Genomic DNA, 15,166 nt, shown 5'->3' on the forward strand with positions numbered 1-15,166 from the left:
TTTTTAACAAAATTGAACTAATTCCGTAATATTTTTTGTCGCGTCGATCCACTATTGTTAACATTCAGCTATTAGATTTTTTGAAATTTTGGGGCCGTATTTTCCGGAAGTTATCCATTTTTGTCGTTCCTCTTCTTTGCCAATCAATCCCGGTGATCCGCAACAGCGTGACCACATTCCAGGACGGACCTTTCTGGAATGCCAGGAGACAAAACTAAGTTGTCAGTTCCGTCTGCAAATAAAACGCGATCGCTATCCGCATCACCACGCGCGCGCACCTCAAGCCCAGTAGCCCCAAAACCAATATCAAAGGCAAAGAGCGAAACTTCAGTAGCCAGCCAAGCAGGCGACAAGAAGTTGTCTGTTCCGACAATCCATCCGAAACGATTGTCTCTAAGTCCGCTCACGCCTAAAGTTAGGTCGCAAATCCAGACCAAGTCCGTAAAGTCGCTAGCAACTCGTTCTCAGGCAAAAATGAGTAACGAAATTGCAGTTGCAGCCCTCGCGCGGTTTATCACGGTGTCCGACCGTATGAGCCATTTCAGAGCGACTATAGAAACTCCAGGAGCTGCAGCTCCGTCCGTCCACACCTGCAAAGTCCGAAAAGAACAAGTCCGTTCACTCTGGGACAAAGCCGAGAAGGAATTTGAAGCTTGTCTAGACACGATTTCCAGCCTTACGACTGACGAGGCGTCGGATATTTTGGCGACTCTACACCGAAAATATGAATATTGCTATTCGGTGTACGAGGAGCTATCGGTTCAGCTCAGCGAGTTAATTGACCGAGCCAGTTCACAGCAGCCGTTGTCGAGCACCGACAATCAGTCCGCGTACATTCCGTCTGGGTGCCGGTTGCCTCCATGTGATACAGAAGTATTTGAGGGAGACTATCTCAAATGGCCAACATTCAGGGACCTTTTCACTGCCGTCTACGTCAACAACACACGGTTGACGCCGGTCGAGAAGTTATTCCATCTCAACGCGAAAACGAGCGGTGATGCAAAGGCAATTGTTGCCAAGTCCCCGCTCACTAATGATGGTTTCGCTTCCGCTTGGGAGGCGCTTCGAGACCGTTTCGAAAACAAAAGACTTTTAGTGAACAGTCAGCTCAAGCTCCTATTTAACTTAAGTTCCGTTAATGCCGAAACTGGCCACTCCATAAAAGAGCTTCAGAGCACCATCCAAGGGTGCCTGACAGCATTAGCCCACTCCAAAATATCAACCGAAAATTGGGATTGCTTGCTGGTCTACCTGTGCGCCAGTAAGTTGCCCAGATTGACCCTTTCCTTGTGGGAACAATCCCTTACATCAAAGTCTGATGTTCCTACATGGGATGAGATGAACGCGTTCCTTAGCGATAGGTATAGAACCTTAGAAGCCATTGAGGACATGAAGCAGAGTCTTGGTGGTTCGTCAACTTCCAAAAATTCCCAAGTTACGAAGAAGCTTAACTCCTTTGAAGCCAAAGTGAGTGTCAAACCAAAGAGTTGCGATTTGTGCTCTAAGGAGACTCACCCAGTGCGGTTGTGCCCTCGCTTCATTCAGATGGCAGTCGAGGCGCGGGAAAACTACATAAAAAAGAAGCAGTTATGCTTGAATTGCTTCGCGAGAGGCCATCAGCTCCGGGATTGTTCCAGTACGCACAGCTGCTTTGTATGCCGAGGGAGACATCACACGCTTTTGCATCGAGGCAACCCATTTTCCAACAATCCAAGTTCCTCTGGACATGCGAGACCTAGATCCGATCCTCCGTCGGGAGACTCAGACATTCCCGATGAACACTCAAATGTACAAGTCTGTTTTGCCTCGGGCTCAAAGGCAGTTCTGTTGGGCACGGCAATGATTGATATTTGCCACCTCGGCACCCACTTCCGAGCACGCGCTTTGATCGACTCGGGATCTGAAGCGACGTTCATAACGGAGCGTCTTTTCAAGTTGGTCAATCTGCCGTTCCGCCCCATTCAAGCTCAAGTGTCTGGTTTAAATCAGACCGTTTCTGCCCAGTCAACAAGGCTTTGCCATTTCGCCATTCGTTCTCCTACTAAGCCGGGCCTGCAGTTAGACACCGCAGCGTATGTTCTGCCAGAACTATCAGGCAGATTACCCTCACATTCCATTCCACAAGATATCCCACATTTCTCCAGAGTTCCCAGATAGACGTTCTTATCGGAGCTGATATTCTTCCATCCGTGCTGCTGAGTGGCACAAAGACCAACATCTGCGGATCTCTTTTTGGTCAAGAGACCATCTTCGGGTGGGTGCTCACTGGTCCAGTGTCCATGTCCACGAGCAACCGAGTCTCAGCCTTTACGACTCAAATTACAAAAACAAGTGAGGCGTCCTTAGACAAACTTCTTACGAAGTTTTGGGAGGTGGAAGATCTACCATCAAAAATGGTAAAAGAGTCCCATTCCGTCTGCGAAAGTAATTTTCTACGAACCACAACTAGAGACGCGAGCGGGAAGTACGAAATGAATATTATCATAAGGAAAAAGTTCAGAAGAATGAGAGTCTAGTACCGCAATTAGAACGCCACCACCACGAGTTGGGCGGTCTAATCTGTAAATAGAAAACTTGTTAACGAATATTTCTTGATCATAAACAGTTGAGTTGAGCCAGGTTTCAGTTATAGCAATTATGTCAAAATCCAGCAAGGTGCTGTTAGAGTAAACTCTTTTTAGTTTCCCCAAAAGACTACGAACATTCTGATAAGCAACAGATATAGAGCAATTTAGTTTTTTGCATCAACAGAATTGGGATCCTGAGATGCACCTTTGCGGATGTATTCGTGCATTATAGTGTGCTTCGGCCAAATTGTGGGATCTAAAGCATTAGAAAACATAGATTCTGGAAGAGTAATTTTAAAAGAAGAGATATCACGTGGTTGTTTAAAATTAAACTTAAAGACACTTATACTACTAGGTTGTGCATCCAATTTTTGGCACAGGTAGTTTTTAACATAATCAGCAGTGGCTTCCGGATTGAGACGAGAAACAAAGACCGACCTATTAGGTGCAATGCCCCTGAGAAGTAGATCCGCCGCATTGGATCTAGGAGCCACGCCTGATAGTGGCCTAGCACTGAGGAGTTGATTAGCAGCGGGTTGGCTCGAAGGAAGCGCGGCCGGTGCGATTGTAGTAGCAAGATCTGGGTTTAAATGTAGTGAGCCAGGGCCAGGTACTAGCTGTTGGGGAGTTAAAGAGCCTTCTGCAGTCGTACCGGTATTTTGGTTAGGCAGCAATCCAGATGCTTCAGGCTCAGATCCAGGTGAGGTGTTGTTAAAGGCGAAACTAGAATGCAAACCCGATGTGCCTAGTCCAGTTGAGTTGTTGACAGCCAAGATTGAATTCAGGCTCGCACTAATAGGTGACGGCATACCAACTGCAGCAGTGCAGGGAGATGGAATTTGAAGCGAATTTATATTATTATTCGCAATCTTTCGCTTTGGTGATTCGTTAAGCAGCTTACAGTCGAGAAATTGCGTCTCCATAGTAGAGAAGATTTCAAAGCTGCTGGTCAGCTGCTTACGAAATTCTGCAAGCGCATTCCTTGTTTCCCTCATGAAGGCATTCATCTCCTGAGTAAGTACAAGGCAGGTAGGGCAGAACCAAGTTAAGCCGCATCTCTTCAAGATCAAATCGACTACATTCCTGCGCATTTTACATGAGCGCAATTGTCACAAAGCCAACAAGACAAATAATTATCTCCAATGATAACACCATTGAACTCGCATTTCTTTGCGGAACAGATGACGACACTCATTTTAGTGATTGTTGGGACACTGTGCAGTTAACAAGCAGTTTAGAGAATCGTGCAGAAGAGCAGGCAGTGGGAGATTAAAGAGTTGTGCAGAACTCCAGGTAGTGGAAGATACGGTGATGGGGGAGCCGGAGATTCGGAGAGCAAATTCGAAGATCCGCAGCAAGCAAGGCGATGAGAGAGGCGACCCACTCGAAGAAAACGGAGAGAGGACCGTTAGAATAGTTGATGGGAGAGCCGTCGATTCGAAGAGCCAATTCGATCCAGACCAAGCAAGGCGATGAGAGAGACGCACAGCGCTCAAAGTTAAGTGCACGGAGAGAGGACCGTTAGGACACTTTAGAGAGCAATTGGCGAGCGGGTGTAAAGAACAGACGCGACAAACGGCGATAGAGAGCAAAAACAAAGCACCAGCGAAGCCCTTTTGTGGCTACAGCTGATAAATTGAAATTTAATTAAATATGCTTATTGGCGCGTTGTAATGTTTGTATACGATGCGTAAAGTGTTAAGCGGGGTTTTAGAATGATATTCTCCAATTTTAGGATTATATACGTTCGGTGTAACCACGATTGAAAGGTAATTTCAAGAGCTCAGATGAAACACAACCGGTCAGTATCGATGCACTTGACATATTTTTAAATGCAACGAATTTATCAAACACTTCGTCTTTGCGCTTCAGAAAATATATGAACACGCGCCTCGACTTGTCGTCTACGAATGTTAGGAATTATCTTGAGCCACCTAGCGAACTTGTTCCGAAAGGTCCACACACGTCAGAGTGAAATAGCTGTAACAACTCCTCTGCTCGATTTTCCGTTCGAGATGGAAAAGATATCACGGATACCTTGCTCACCATGCACGACTTACATGGCGATCTGCTCGAAAAATCGGTCTTTTCCATTCCGCTCACCAACTTGGTTTTTCTGAGCTCCGTAAGGCTTAAGTAATTTAAGTGTCCGAACCTTCTGTGCCATAAAAATGTGTCAGGCTCATGTGCAGCATAGCATTATTTTCAGAAAATAAGTACAAGTTTCCGACTTTGTTTACATTTATATGGACGTTATTGTAATCCTGCACAACATTTGCACCGTATTTACCGAACGAACCAACACAGCCATTATTTACTGCGTGGCTCACGGACATAAAATTACTTTTTAATGTCGGTACATACAGAACATTTGATAGCTTTAGTCGACACTCCATATTTGCAAATTAACTTCGCCCTTTCCTTCCGCTTTTAACAGGCCATCGGCAGCGAGTCCAATCATTTCGGTGTGCTCTTTAAACCCTGTGAAAATGCTTCTCTCATAGCACATGTGGCTGGTTGCGCCACTATCGAGACACCCAGTCGCTTGATCAAGAGAACAGCTGTTCAGTGCGCCCAAAAGAGAACAATTCAGAGATTTCGTTCGGCCGTTACTCTTTAACGCTGGTCGATTATTTGGACAGTTTCTCTGGATGTGGCCGCGTTCGCCGCATTTATAGCACTTTACTGTTGGTTTGCTTTATCTCGGCCGTTGCCTAGCCACAAACGCTTGTTCACTCGTTGTGTTTTCACTGTCTCTTCTTCCTCCTTCTTCCTTCAACTTTATGCACAGATTTTCGAATGCCAGTAAGTTGTCACGCGTTTCTATGGCAACAACAAAACTTTCGTAGTCTTTTGGGAGACTAGAAAGTAAAATGATCGCTCGCACCTCTTCATTTAAATCCACAGTAGATCTAGGATTTCGACAAAAAAGCTTATGTATCCGATCATTGTCTGTCCATCTGCCATCCTGGTACTTAACAGCTTTTTGTAAAGCAATACCTTGCGTACCGGTCCGCTAGGCTGATGCATTTCTCTTAATCTCGTTCAGGCCTCAGCGGAATGTGAACAATGCTTAACATATCCCAACTGTGAGGGCTTTACACTTAATATGAGCGTCGCCAATGCTTTCTGATCCAAGCCTAGCCAGTTCACTCCCTCTGGAGCAGTTTCCTGTTTTAACTGCCCTGATACGACTTCCCACAGCTCAGAGCGCACCAAAACACTGCGCATCTGGACGCACCAAGAGTCGTAAATCTTTTCGTCCCCTTTTTCATTTTGGTACATCGCACTCATTTTTCTGTTTCCGATATCCGCAGTAAAAAACAAAACGAGTCACCACTCAAACTATAATTTTCTTCATATGCTTGTCTGGGTAACCTGGGCCCATAACCTATTCAAGGGGATGACCGTTACAACCGCAGAGAATGAAAAAAAAACGAAGTGATCTAATCAGCTTTTGAGTTTATTAGCGACTGACTCGCATTATAACTTTGTCTATGTTACAATACAAGACTCATTGTAGAGATACGAGCATGCATTGTTTCGGGTGAATAACATTTTCAACAGAAACGGTTCCACTTATGGAATTAATAAACAAATTTTTAAATCCAATCTCAGCTACATTGCCTTTGCCTTTGTTTATGATACTGCCTTCCGCTTTTTCATTAGCTTCGAGGGCCGCGCTTGACCGTTCTGCTAAGATAAATAAACCTATCGTAAAGTAAGCAACAGCTCCCGTTCGAAGCCAAACTCTCACGTTCGAAGCCAAAAGTATCGCGTTCCGATTTTCAATCAAAATTGCATCGGTCAGCATAATTTAATTTCACAACGAGATGCGACAGTTTCAGCATAAGCTTTTATTTTAAACAAAAATCAAAGTTTTAAAAGCTTAAAAAAGAAAAGCTTCTGGCCGAGGTTCGTTGGAGAAGAAGATCGATCAAATAGTTCTTGTGCAATCGTGGTCACCGCAAACCGCTATAAAAAAAAAGGGTTCCGAGAGAATTGCCATAACTTTGTAAATTATTCATATATTTTCAAGATCAAACGCTTGTTGTTTTGATAAAAACATGTACTATCAATAAATAATAACAGCAGTCTTATTCGGATTGAAACCGCGATCGGTCATATATTAGAATCAAAAGTAAAAGTGTTTTGATGTAATAGTGAGTTAGTGAATTAAGGTTGATTACCAATAAAGAAAAATTATAAAATAAAAAATTATTTTTTTTAATCAACCACAACGATCAAATTTAATTTGCATGCATCGGTGCTTCGGATGCTATCCATCACCCATTCTGGATGCGTTCCACTTCCGACTGGGGTGTCATGGAAAATGTTTGATCGCAAGCGTGGCTTGTAGATCAATATAAGTTTGTATACGAGGCCTCTTCCCGGAGGTCAGAAAGGAAGACCGCGAAGTTTAAGATGTGTTGATAACTGATTTGTTGTGAGCTTGGTACATGGTTATATACTACTTGGAGATGAGGAAGTTAAGTGTAAAGAATAGTGGAATGGGTTGTATTCTGGAGTAGGTCAGTATGTTTTGACTATGGGAGTGGTTAGCGTAGTTGGGTCGGCTGACACTGCAGAATGCGCTGACCGCTTGGCGGGTCAGTGAGATATCGAGTCAACCGTTGACATTGACTATATAGAATGTGCCGATCAGCACTTATTATCTGCCGTGGGTGCAACTGGACGCCTGGTACTGTTACCAAACTTAGTACTGCTTGATTTGTTGGTTGTTGGTCATGTTGAGCAACATTGACACCAAACAGAAAAGTTTTACTGATCCATAAGGATCAGAGAGAGTAGACCTACATGCTGCGACGTTTTTTCATAGAAAAAAGCCGAGGCCTTGTTAAAACAAATTCGATATTTTAAAAACTAAACATGGCTCCACCTTTTTGACAAAAACCAATACGAACTAACATATATAATGTTAAAAAACAAAACAAAATTTGTTTTTGTGGGGAACCAGGTAAAAAAATTTTTAAAATCCTAATTTAATTTTATTTTTTAAGAAATTAAAAATGCATTTTTTTTAAATTTATTTTTTAAAGAAGAGGTTTTAGAGGAAATAATGCAAAAGACACGAAGTCAATCGGATTGCTACAACAGAAAATTCAGATTTTCAATAAGAGGGTACTTTTTCAAGGAAAACGTTTTTTGGCAACCTAAAAAAATTCAAAAAAAAATTGTTTTTTTTTGGCTTAATCCTGATACACGTGTTTACTAATTTTCCGAATAGTACGTAAAAACAGTTTCAGGAAAATCAAAAATGTGATAATTAATTTTCGGTTTGTAAAAGAACCGCCCATATGTACATATGTAGGGGAGTGTAGGGTAATTTGACGAGTAGGGTAATGTGACGAATTCGTCGAATCTCACATATGACGTCACGTTAAAAATTCCAAATAAATGTAGTCGTCTCCTCTCATCGTGTCGACATTGTATTTACAGTAATATTATTAATAAGTCCTGTAACTTGTTCGTGAAGTAATTTTTGCTAAAAATGTGGTGCGCAAACTAGCAAACCTATTAAATTTACTTGTGTTTCAGCAGTTCCAGAGCAAAGATGAGTGGAAAATAAAATCAGGAAAATATACATGAGATCTTTATCAACAGTTTTTGGTACCTCGCGTTTTTTTCTTTTGCGCCGTTTGAGAGTGACACCGTTTTTGCTCCAAGTCTACCTTGTAGGGTATCGTGACGAACTTTTTGTAGGGTGAAATGGAGTGGGGCGGGTCTTCCAAACTTCGGGCTGCTGTTCGTAGGTCAGAAAATACACGGCCGCAATGGGTGTTTTCACGTTATAAAAAGTCACGGTTTATTTCCGAAATAACTTCACTGGTCGGCTCTGTTACACTTGAAAATTAGAACTAACTTAAAACTACAGAGTGGAAGCTCCAAGAGCCGCTTGGAGAGCGGAGTGGAGACACTTAACAGTGCGAGAGAGCGAGATGCGAGCGATCTGGAAGAACTGCTGTCTCGACTGTCAAGGCTCCAGGGGCGCTTGAAGGGAAAATTGGCCGGGACTGGGGGCGCCGCTTTGGCGCGAACATTCTCCCCCCCCTTGCGAGGGCGAACGTAGCAACGGATTAATCCTTAGGCGTGTCTGCATGCTCCAGACACGACCCATCCAAAGACCGTGCCCTGTGCGACGGGCAGCCCATCTCGTATATTTAGGAACCCGGGCCTGATTACGTGATTACCCGAGCCCAACACCAGCGAGACTGTCGCTGGGCGATGGAACTGCTCATCGGCCAGACGGATATCATCAAATTGGGCTCGCATAGAATCGCTTAGCGCGCGGATAGGGGTGCGGATTCGTAGACTCTGACTGATCTTCAGCAGCACGTCGATCTGGAAATCGCCCGTCCTCGACCGGATTCTCGTCGAGCAGACTTCTTCGCCTCTCACTGTCGTCGTGGGCAACTTGAACGCAGTTGCCAGGGAGCTGTCGATGGTGCTGACGGGCGTGCAAGGGTCGATTAACGCAGCCGTCTCGAAGGTGGTGGACCCAGACTCCAGCAACACGATGGCCGTCGGAAGAATGTGGAGGCTCTGATGCTGCAGGAGAGCCGCCACTGATGGAGTTGCTGCTGACGCTGGACGTCGGACCGGTGTCCGTGCTTCCCGTGACGCTGGCGATGGAGACCGCGAGACTGCCCTTGACAGCCGAGTGGTCGATCCGCGATGTTGCGAGGACTGCGATTGGCGACGTGGCGGGGATGGCGATTGACGACGCTGCTGGATGGGCGGTTGCCGAGTAGTCCCGGACATCTCGTGCAGGTGCAGCAGCGTGTGATGGTTCTGCCCGCACTTTTTGCACGTGTCGCCACTGCGACATTGCCCCCCTGAGTGTTGATGGGCCAGGCAATTCGCACAATATTTATTTATGAGGACGGCACGGAGCCGCTTCTCCGTGCTGAGCCTAAGGAAGCGGGTGCACTTCCGTAGAGGATGGATTCCCCGACAGACTCGGCAGCGGTAGGATCAAGTACCTCGTGAACGTCTGTCGTCCAAAGTTTGGGCGCTGCGAGGACGTGGAGCCATGGTTTTAAAGCTTTAATAAAAAATGATAAGCAAATTTAGTATCAATTTGTGAACGGATTTTGAAAAATAAGGACAGAAGGCACTATTTTTGGAAAGCGGAGGTTGCCTTGGCCTCCATAGGAAGAAGTACTAGAATGAGGACAGAAGTTATTATTGCGGAAGTGCGGAGATTGCCTTGTCCTCCATAGGAAGAAGTACTAGTTTGTGGACCGGACGTTGGATGGTTCCACGAGAAGTAAGAATATCTACGACGCGTACTCTAGTATCAGCTCCTGGGATAGCAGCTACGATCCTGCCGAGCCGCCAGTCATTTGATGGCAAATTATCGTCCTTGATGACTACCATATCGTCGACTTGCAGATTTCTGGATGGACTCAACCACTTGTTGCGCTTGTGGAGTTCCTTTAGATACTCTTCTTTCCATCGCGAACTAAATTGTTGATGCTGGGCCTTGAGATGTTGCCATCGATTTATAATTGACTGGGCTTCGCCTTTAATTTCAGGCTCCGCCGTGGAAAGCAACGGTCCCCCGATCAGAAAATGGCCTGGCGTCAGTGCCAGCAAGTCTGTCGGGTCCTCTGACATTGGAGAGAGTGGTCTGGAATTAAGGCAGGCTTCAATCTTTGCCAGAAGCGTGGAAAGCTCTTCGAATGTATACTTGCGAGCGGACGTGGATTTGTAAAACAGCGTTTTAAAACTCTTTACTCCTGCCTCCCACAGGCCTCCCATATGGGGAGCTCCTGGGGGTATGAAACGCCACACGAGTCCCTGATGGCTATACGCATCGGTCACTGACTCCTTTAGTGCTTGCGTAAAGTCACGGGAAATAAGACTTGAGGCGCCATCAAAGGTTTTGCCGTTGTCGGAATGGACCCGCTGAGGACAACCTCTTCTAGCTACAAAACGCGCAAACGCTGCTAGAAACTTCTCAGTTGTAAGGTCGGAGGTGGGTTCCAAATGGATGGCCTTTGTAGAAAAGCACACAAACACACAAACATATCCCTTAGTGATGAGACAAGCTCTCCCTGTATAGTTTTTTACCTCAAAGGGGCCGGCGTAATCGACGCCGGTGTAAGTAAATGGCCTGGAAAAAGAGGCTCGATCAGTCGAAAAATCGCCCATCAATTGGGTCTGCAGTCTTTTCTTATAAATGGTGCACACCTTGCATGAATTCATCACGCCCTTTACCAGATTCTTGACTTTAGGAATCCGATATTTGGATCGCATCAGGCGCACTATCAATTGGTTGCCGCCATGAAGCGTAATCTGGTGCGTGAATTGGACAAGAAGACGAGATAACCGACAGCTGTACGGGAGTAATACAGGATGGCGCTCGTCATACTGCAGGACCTTGGAGGCAGTTAAGCGACCACATGCTCTTAAGAGTCCCTGTTGGTCTATAAATGGAAACAAATTAGCAAATGGGCTTGATGCGGGTATGGATCTTTTGCTTCGTAACAATCGAAGCTCGAGCGCGTACTCTTCACGCTGGGCAAGTCTTATGTAGGTCCTCTCAGCCTCCCGGATCTCCCGATCACTGAGCTGCTTATCCGGACTTACCGGAGCCTTACGACAGCGATTTAGGAACCTTTGGACGTAAGCTAGGACTCGTAAAGCCTTGTCTAGTCTGGAAAAACGGTCAAGGAAATCATCAGCGGGGAGCTTTACGAAATGAACCTTCACCGCGCGCTGCTCTAATTCCGTGACTGGGTGTGGATCCGAAGTTTCTGGCCATTGAAGTTTGGGCAATTGTAACCACTGGGGCCCATGCCACCAGAGGTTGCTATCGCCCAGCTCTTGCAGGGACACGCCGCGACTAGCTAGGTCGGCAGGATTGTGTTCTGACCGCACATGTGACCAATTCTCAATCTTTGTAGCTTGAGCTATTTTGGTTACGCGGTTGGCTACGAATGTGGTCCAGGAGCAGGCTGGTTTCTTTAACCATGCCAGGACAATGGTAGAATCTGTCCAGCAGAAAATCTCAGAGCTTTTTGACAGCATATTTGGAAGGATGGTAGATGCCATATCTGCCAGCAATAGGGCACCACATAGCTCGAGTCGGGGGAGAGATACAGTTTTCACAGGGGCAACCCGGGTCTTTGCCGTTAGCAGATTAGTCAATATCTGCTGACCGACTTCAACCCTGACATACAGCGCCGCCCCATAGGCTTTTTGGGAAGCGTCACAGAACCCGTGAAGCTCGATTTTTACCTGGGGCTGGTAACCGACCCATCTTGGCTCATTTCGTCGGGAAGGTTGTCCTCCCAGCCTAACTCTTGCAGCCAGATCTCCTGCATAAAAATTTTGGCCCGGACGATGAACGGTGCAAGCCATCCAGCGGGATCGAATAGCTTTGCGATCTGGGAGAGAACTTCTCTTTTAGTATAGGAGGACTTGACGGATATTTCTGGGGGCACGAAGTAGAACTCGTCGGTGGTTGCTCTCCAACGAATGCCGAGGGTTTTGGCTGTGATTTCGGCATCAATATTTAGGAACTCAGAATGGAGAAGATGCTCATTTGGAATGTCCTTTAAAACCCCCTTGTGGTTGGAAGTCCACTTTCTAAGCGGAAAACCGGCCGAATTCAAAGCGGTTACTAACTCCTGGATGGCAAGTTGAGCTTCTTGTTGAGAATTCGATCCTGCTAAAACGTCATCAACATACATGAAGTTGCGGATTATATGACTGGCTTTTGGAAACTGCTGATCGACGTCATCAGCCAGCTGTTTCAGCACTCGGATGGCGAGATAGGGCGCGCAATTGACACCGAATGTTACGGTTTTCAGCTCGTAATCTCGAATGTCACCTTCCTTGTTTCGGAAAAGAATCCTTTGAAAGGGCGTGTGCTTTGGATCGACCCAGATCTGCCTATACATTTTCGTGATGTCTGCACTAAAAACATACTTGAAATAGCGCCACTTTAAAATCTGAATTGTTAAGTCAGATTGGAGGACTGGACCGGCATGAAGCACATCGTTCAAGCTAGTCCCATTTGCTGACGGGCTGGAAGCGTTGAATACCACCCGGAGTTTCGTGGTCGTGCTTTCGGGTTTTATAACCGCATGGTGTGGGAGGTAGTAGTTTGGAGAATTGTGAGTGGGCGAAACCTCTCTCATATGGCCTAAATCCAAATACTCTTGAATCACGGAGTTTTACTGCTCATTTAATGGAGTGTCCCTTCGTAAACGATTCTCGTTTCTCAGAAACTGAGTAAGTGCTATAGACCTTGAGTAACCCAACTCTGATCCACAATGATCGGGGTCGCAGAACGGTAACGTCATTACGTACTTCCCGCTCGCGTCTCTAGTTGTGGTTCGTAGAAAATTACTTTCGCAGACGGAATGGGACTCTTTTACCATTTTTGATGGTAGATCTTCCACCTCCCAAAACTTCGTAAGAAGTTTGTCTAAGGACGCCTCACTTGTTTTTGTAATTTGAGTCGTAAAGGCTGAGACTCGGTTGCTCGTGGACATGGACACTGGACCAGTGAGCACCCACCCGAAGATGGTCTCTTGACCAAAAAGAGATCCGCAGATGTTGGTCTTTGTGCCACTCAGCAGCACGGATGGAAGAATATCAGCTCCGATAAGAACGTCTATCTGGGAACTCTGGAGAAATGTGGGATCTGCCCATTGAAGGTTTGGCAAATCTCTCAGGATATCTTGTGGAATGGAATGTGAGGGTAATCTGCCTGATAGTTCTGGCAGAACATACGCAGCGGTGTCTAACTGCAGGCCCGGCTTAGTAGGAGAACGAATGGCGAAATGGCAAAGCCTTGTTGACTGGGCAGAAACGGTCTGATTTAAACCAGACACTTGAGCTTGAATGGGGCGGAACGGCAGATTGACCAACTTGAAAAGACGCTCCGTTATGAACGTCGCTTCAGATCCCGAGTCGATCAAAGCGCGTGCTCGGAAGTGGGTGCCGAGGTGGCAAATATCAATCATTGCCGTGCCCAACAGAACTGCCTTTGAGCCCGAGGCAAAACAGACTTGTACATTTGAGTGTTCATCGGGAATGTCTGAGTCTCCCGACGGAGGATCGGATCTAGGTCTCGCATGTCCAGAGGAACTTGGATTGTTGGAAAATGGGTTGCCTCGATGCAAAAGCGTGTGATGTCTCCCTCGGCATACAAAGCAGCTGTGCGTACTGGAACAATCCCGGAGCTGATGGCCTCTCGCGAAGCAATTCAAGCATAACTGCTTCTTTTTTATGTAGTTTTCCCGCGCCTCGACTGCCATCTGAATGAAGCGAGGGCACAACCGCACTGGGTGAGTCTCCTTAGAGCACAAATCGCAACTCTTTGGTTTGACACTCACTTTGGCTTCAAAGGAGTTAAGCTTCTTCGTAACTTGGGAATTTTTGGAAGTTGACGAACCACCAAGACTCTGCTTCATGTCCTCAATGGCTTCTAAGGTTCTATACCTATCGCTAAGGAACGCGTTCATCTCATCCCATGTAGGAACATCAGACTTTGATGTAAGGGATTGTTCCCACAAGGAAAGGGTCAATCTGGGCAACTTACTGGCGCACAGGTAGACCAGCAAGCAATCCCAATTTTCGGTTGATATTTTGGAGTGGGCTAATGCTGTCAGGCACCCTTGGATGGTGCTCTGAAGCTCTTTTATGGAGTGGCCAGTTTCGGCATTAACGGAACTTAAGTTAAATAGGAGCTTGAGCTGACTGTTCACTAAAAGTCTTTTGTTTTCGAAACGGTCTCGAAGCGCCTCCCAAGCGGAAGCGAAACCATCATTAGTGAGCGGGGACTTGGCAACAATTGCCTTTGCCTCACCGCTCGTTTTCGCGTTGAGATGGAATAACTTCTCGACCGGCGTCAACCGTGTGTTGTTGACGTAGACGGCAGTGAAAAGGTCCCTGAATGTTGGCCATTTGAGATAGTCTCCCTCAAATACTTCTGTATCACATGGAGGCAACCGGCACCCAGACGGAATGTACGCGGACTGATTGTCGGTGCTCGACAACGGCTGCTGTGAACTGGCTCGGTCAATTAACTCGCTGAGCTGAACCGATAGCTCCTCGTACACCGAATAGCAATATTCATATTTTCGGTGTAGAGTCGCCAAAATATCCGACGCCTCGTCAGTCGTAAGGCTGGAAATCGTGTCTAGACAAGCTTCAAATTCCTTCTCGGCTTTGTCCCAGAGTGAACGGACTTGTTCTTTTCGGACTTTGCAGGTGTGGACGGACGGAGCTGCAGCTCCTGGAGTTTCTATAGTCGCTCTGAAATGGCTCATACGGTCGGACACCGTGATAAACCGCGCGAGGGCTGCAACTGCAATTTCGTTACTCATTTTTGCCTGAGAACGAGTTGCTAGCGACTTTACGGACTTGGTCTGGATTTGCGACCTAACTTTAGGCGTGAGCGGACTTAGAGACAATCGTTTCGGATGGATTGTCGGAACAGACAACTTCTTGTCGCCTGCTTGGCTGGCTACTGAAGTTTCGCTCTTTGCCTTTGATATTGGTTTTGGGGCTACTGGGCTTGAGGTGCGCGCGCGTGGTGATGCGGATAGCGATCGCGT

The 15,166-nt window shown here is 46.3% G+C and overlaps 2 protein-coding genes across 2 annotated transcripts; one reads left to right on the forward strand and one right to left on the reverse strand.

Annotated features, from left to right (window-relative positions):
• Window positions 1-474: 474 nt before the first annotated feature.
• Window positions 475-5,820, forward strand: LOC138913707 (uncharacterized). The gene is made up of 3 exons (XM_070217987.1): window positions 475-2,072; window positions 2,126-2,254; window positions 5,772-5,820. The coding sequence occupies exons 1-3, from the start codon at window positions 475-477 to the stop codon at window positions 5,818-5,820; spliced, it is 1,776 nt and encodes a 591-aa protein (XP_070074088.1).
• Window positions 5,821-9,773: 3,953 nt separating this feature from the next.
• LOC138913708 (uncharacterized) lies at window positions 9,774-14,935 on the reverse strand. Its single transcript, XM_070217990.1, has 4 exons — window positions 13,045-14,935; window positions 11,835-12,744; window positions 10,665-11,610; window positions 9,774-10,589 (listed from the first exon to the last, which is right to left on the reverse strand). The coding sequence occupies exons 1-4, from the start codon at window positions 14,933-14,935 to the stop codon at window positions 9,774-9,776; spliced, it is 4,563 nt and encodes a 1,520-aa protein (XP_070074091.1).
• Window positions 14,936-15,166: the final 231 nt, after the last annotated feature.

Source organism: Drosophila takahashii, chromosome 3R, assembly GCF_030179915.1.
Source record: "Drosophila takahashii strain IR98-3 E-12201 chromosome 3R, DtakHiC1v2, whole genome shotgun sequence".
Taxonomy (NCBI): Eukaryota; Metazoa; Arthropoda; class Insecta; order Diptera; family Drosophilidae; genus Drosophila; species Drosophila takahashii.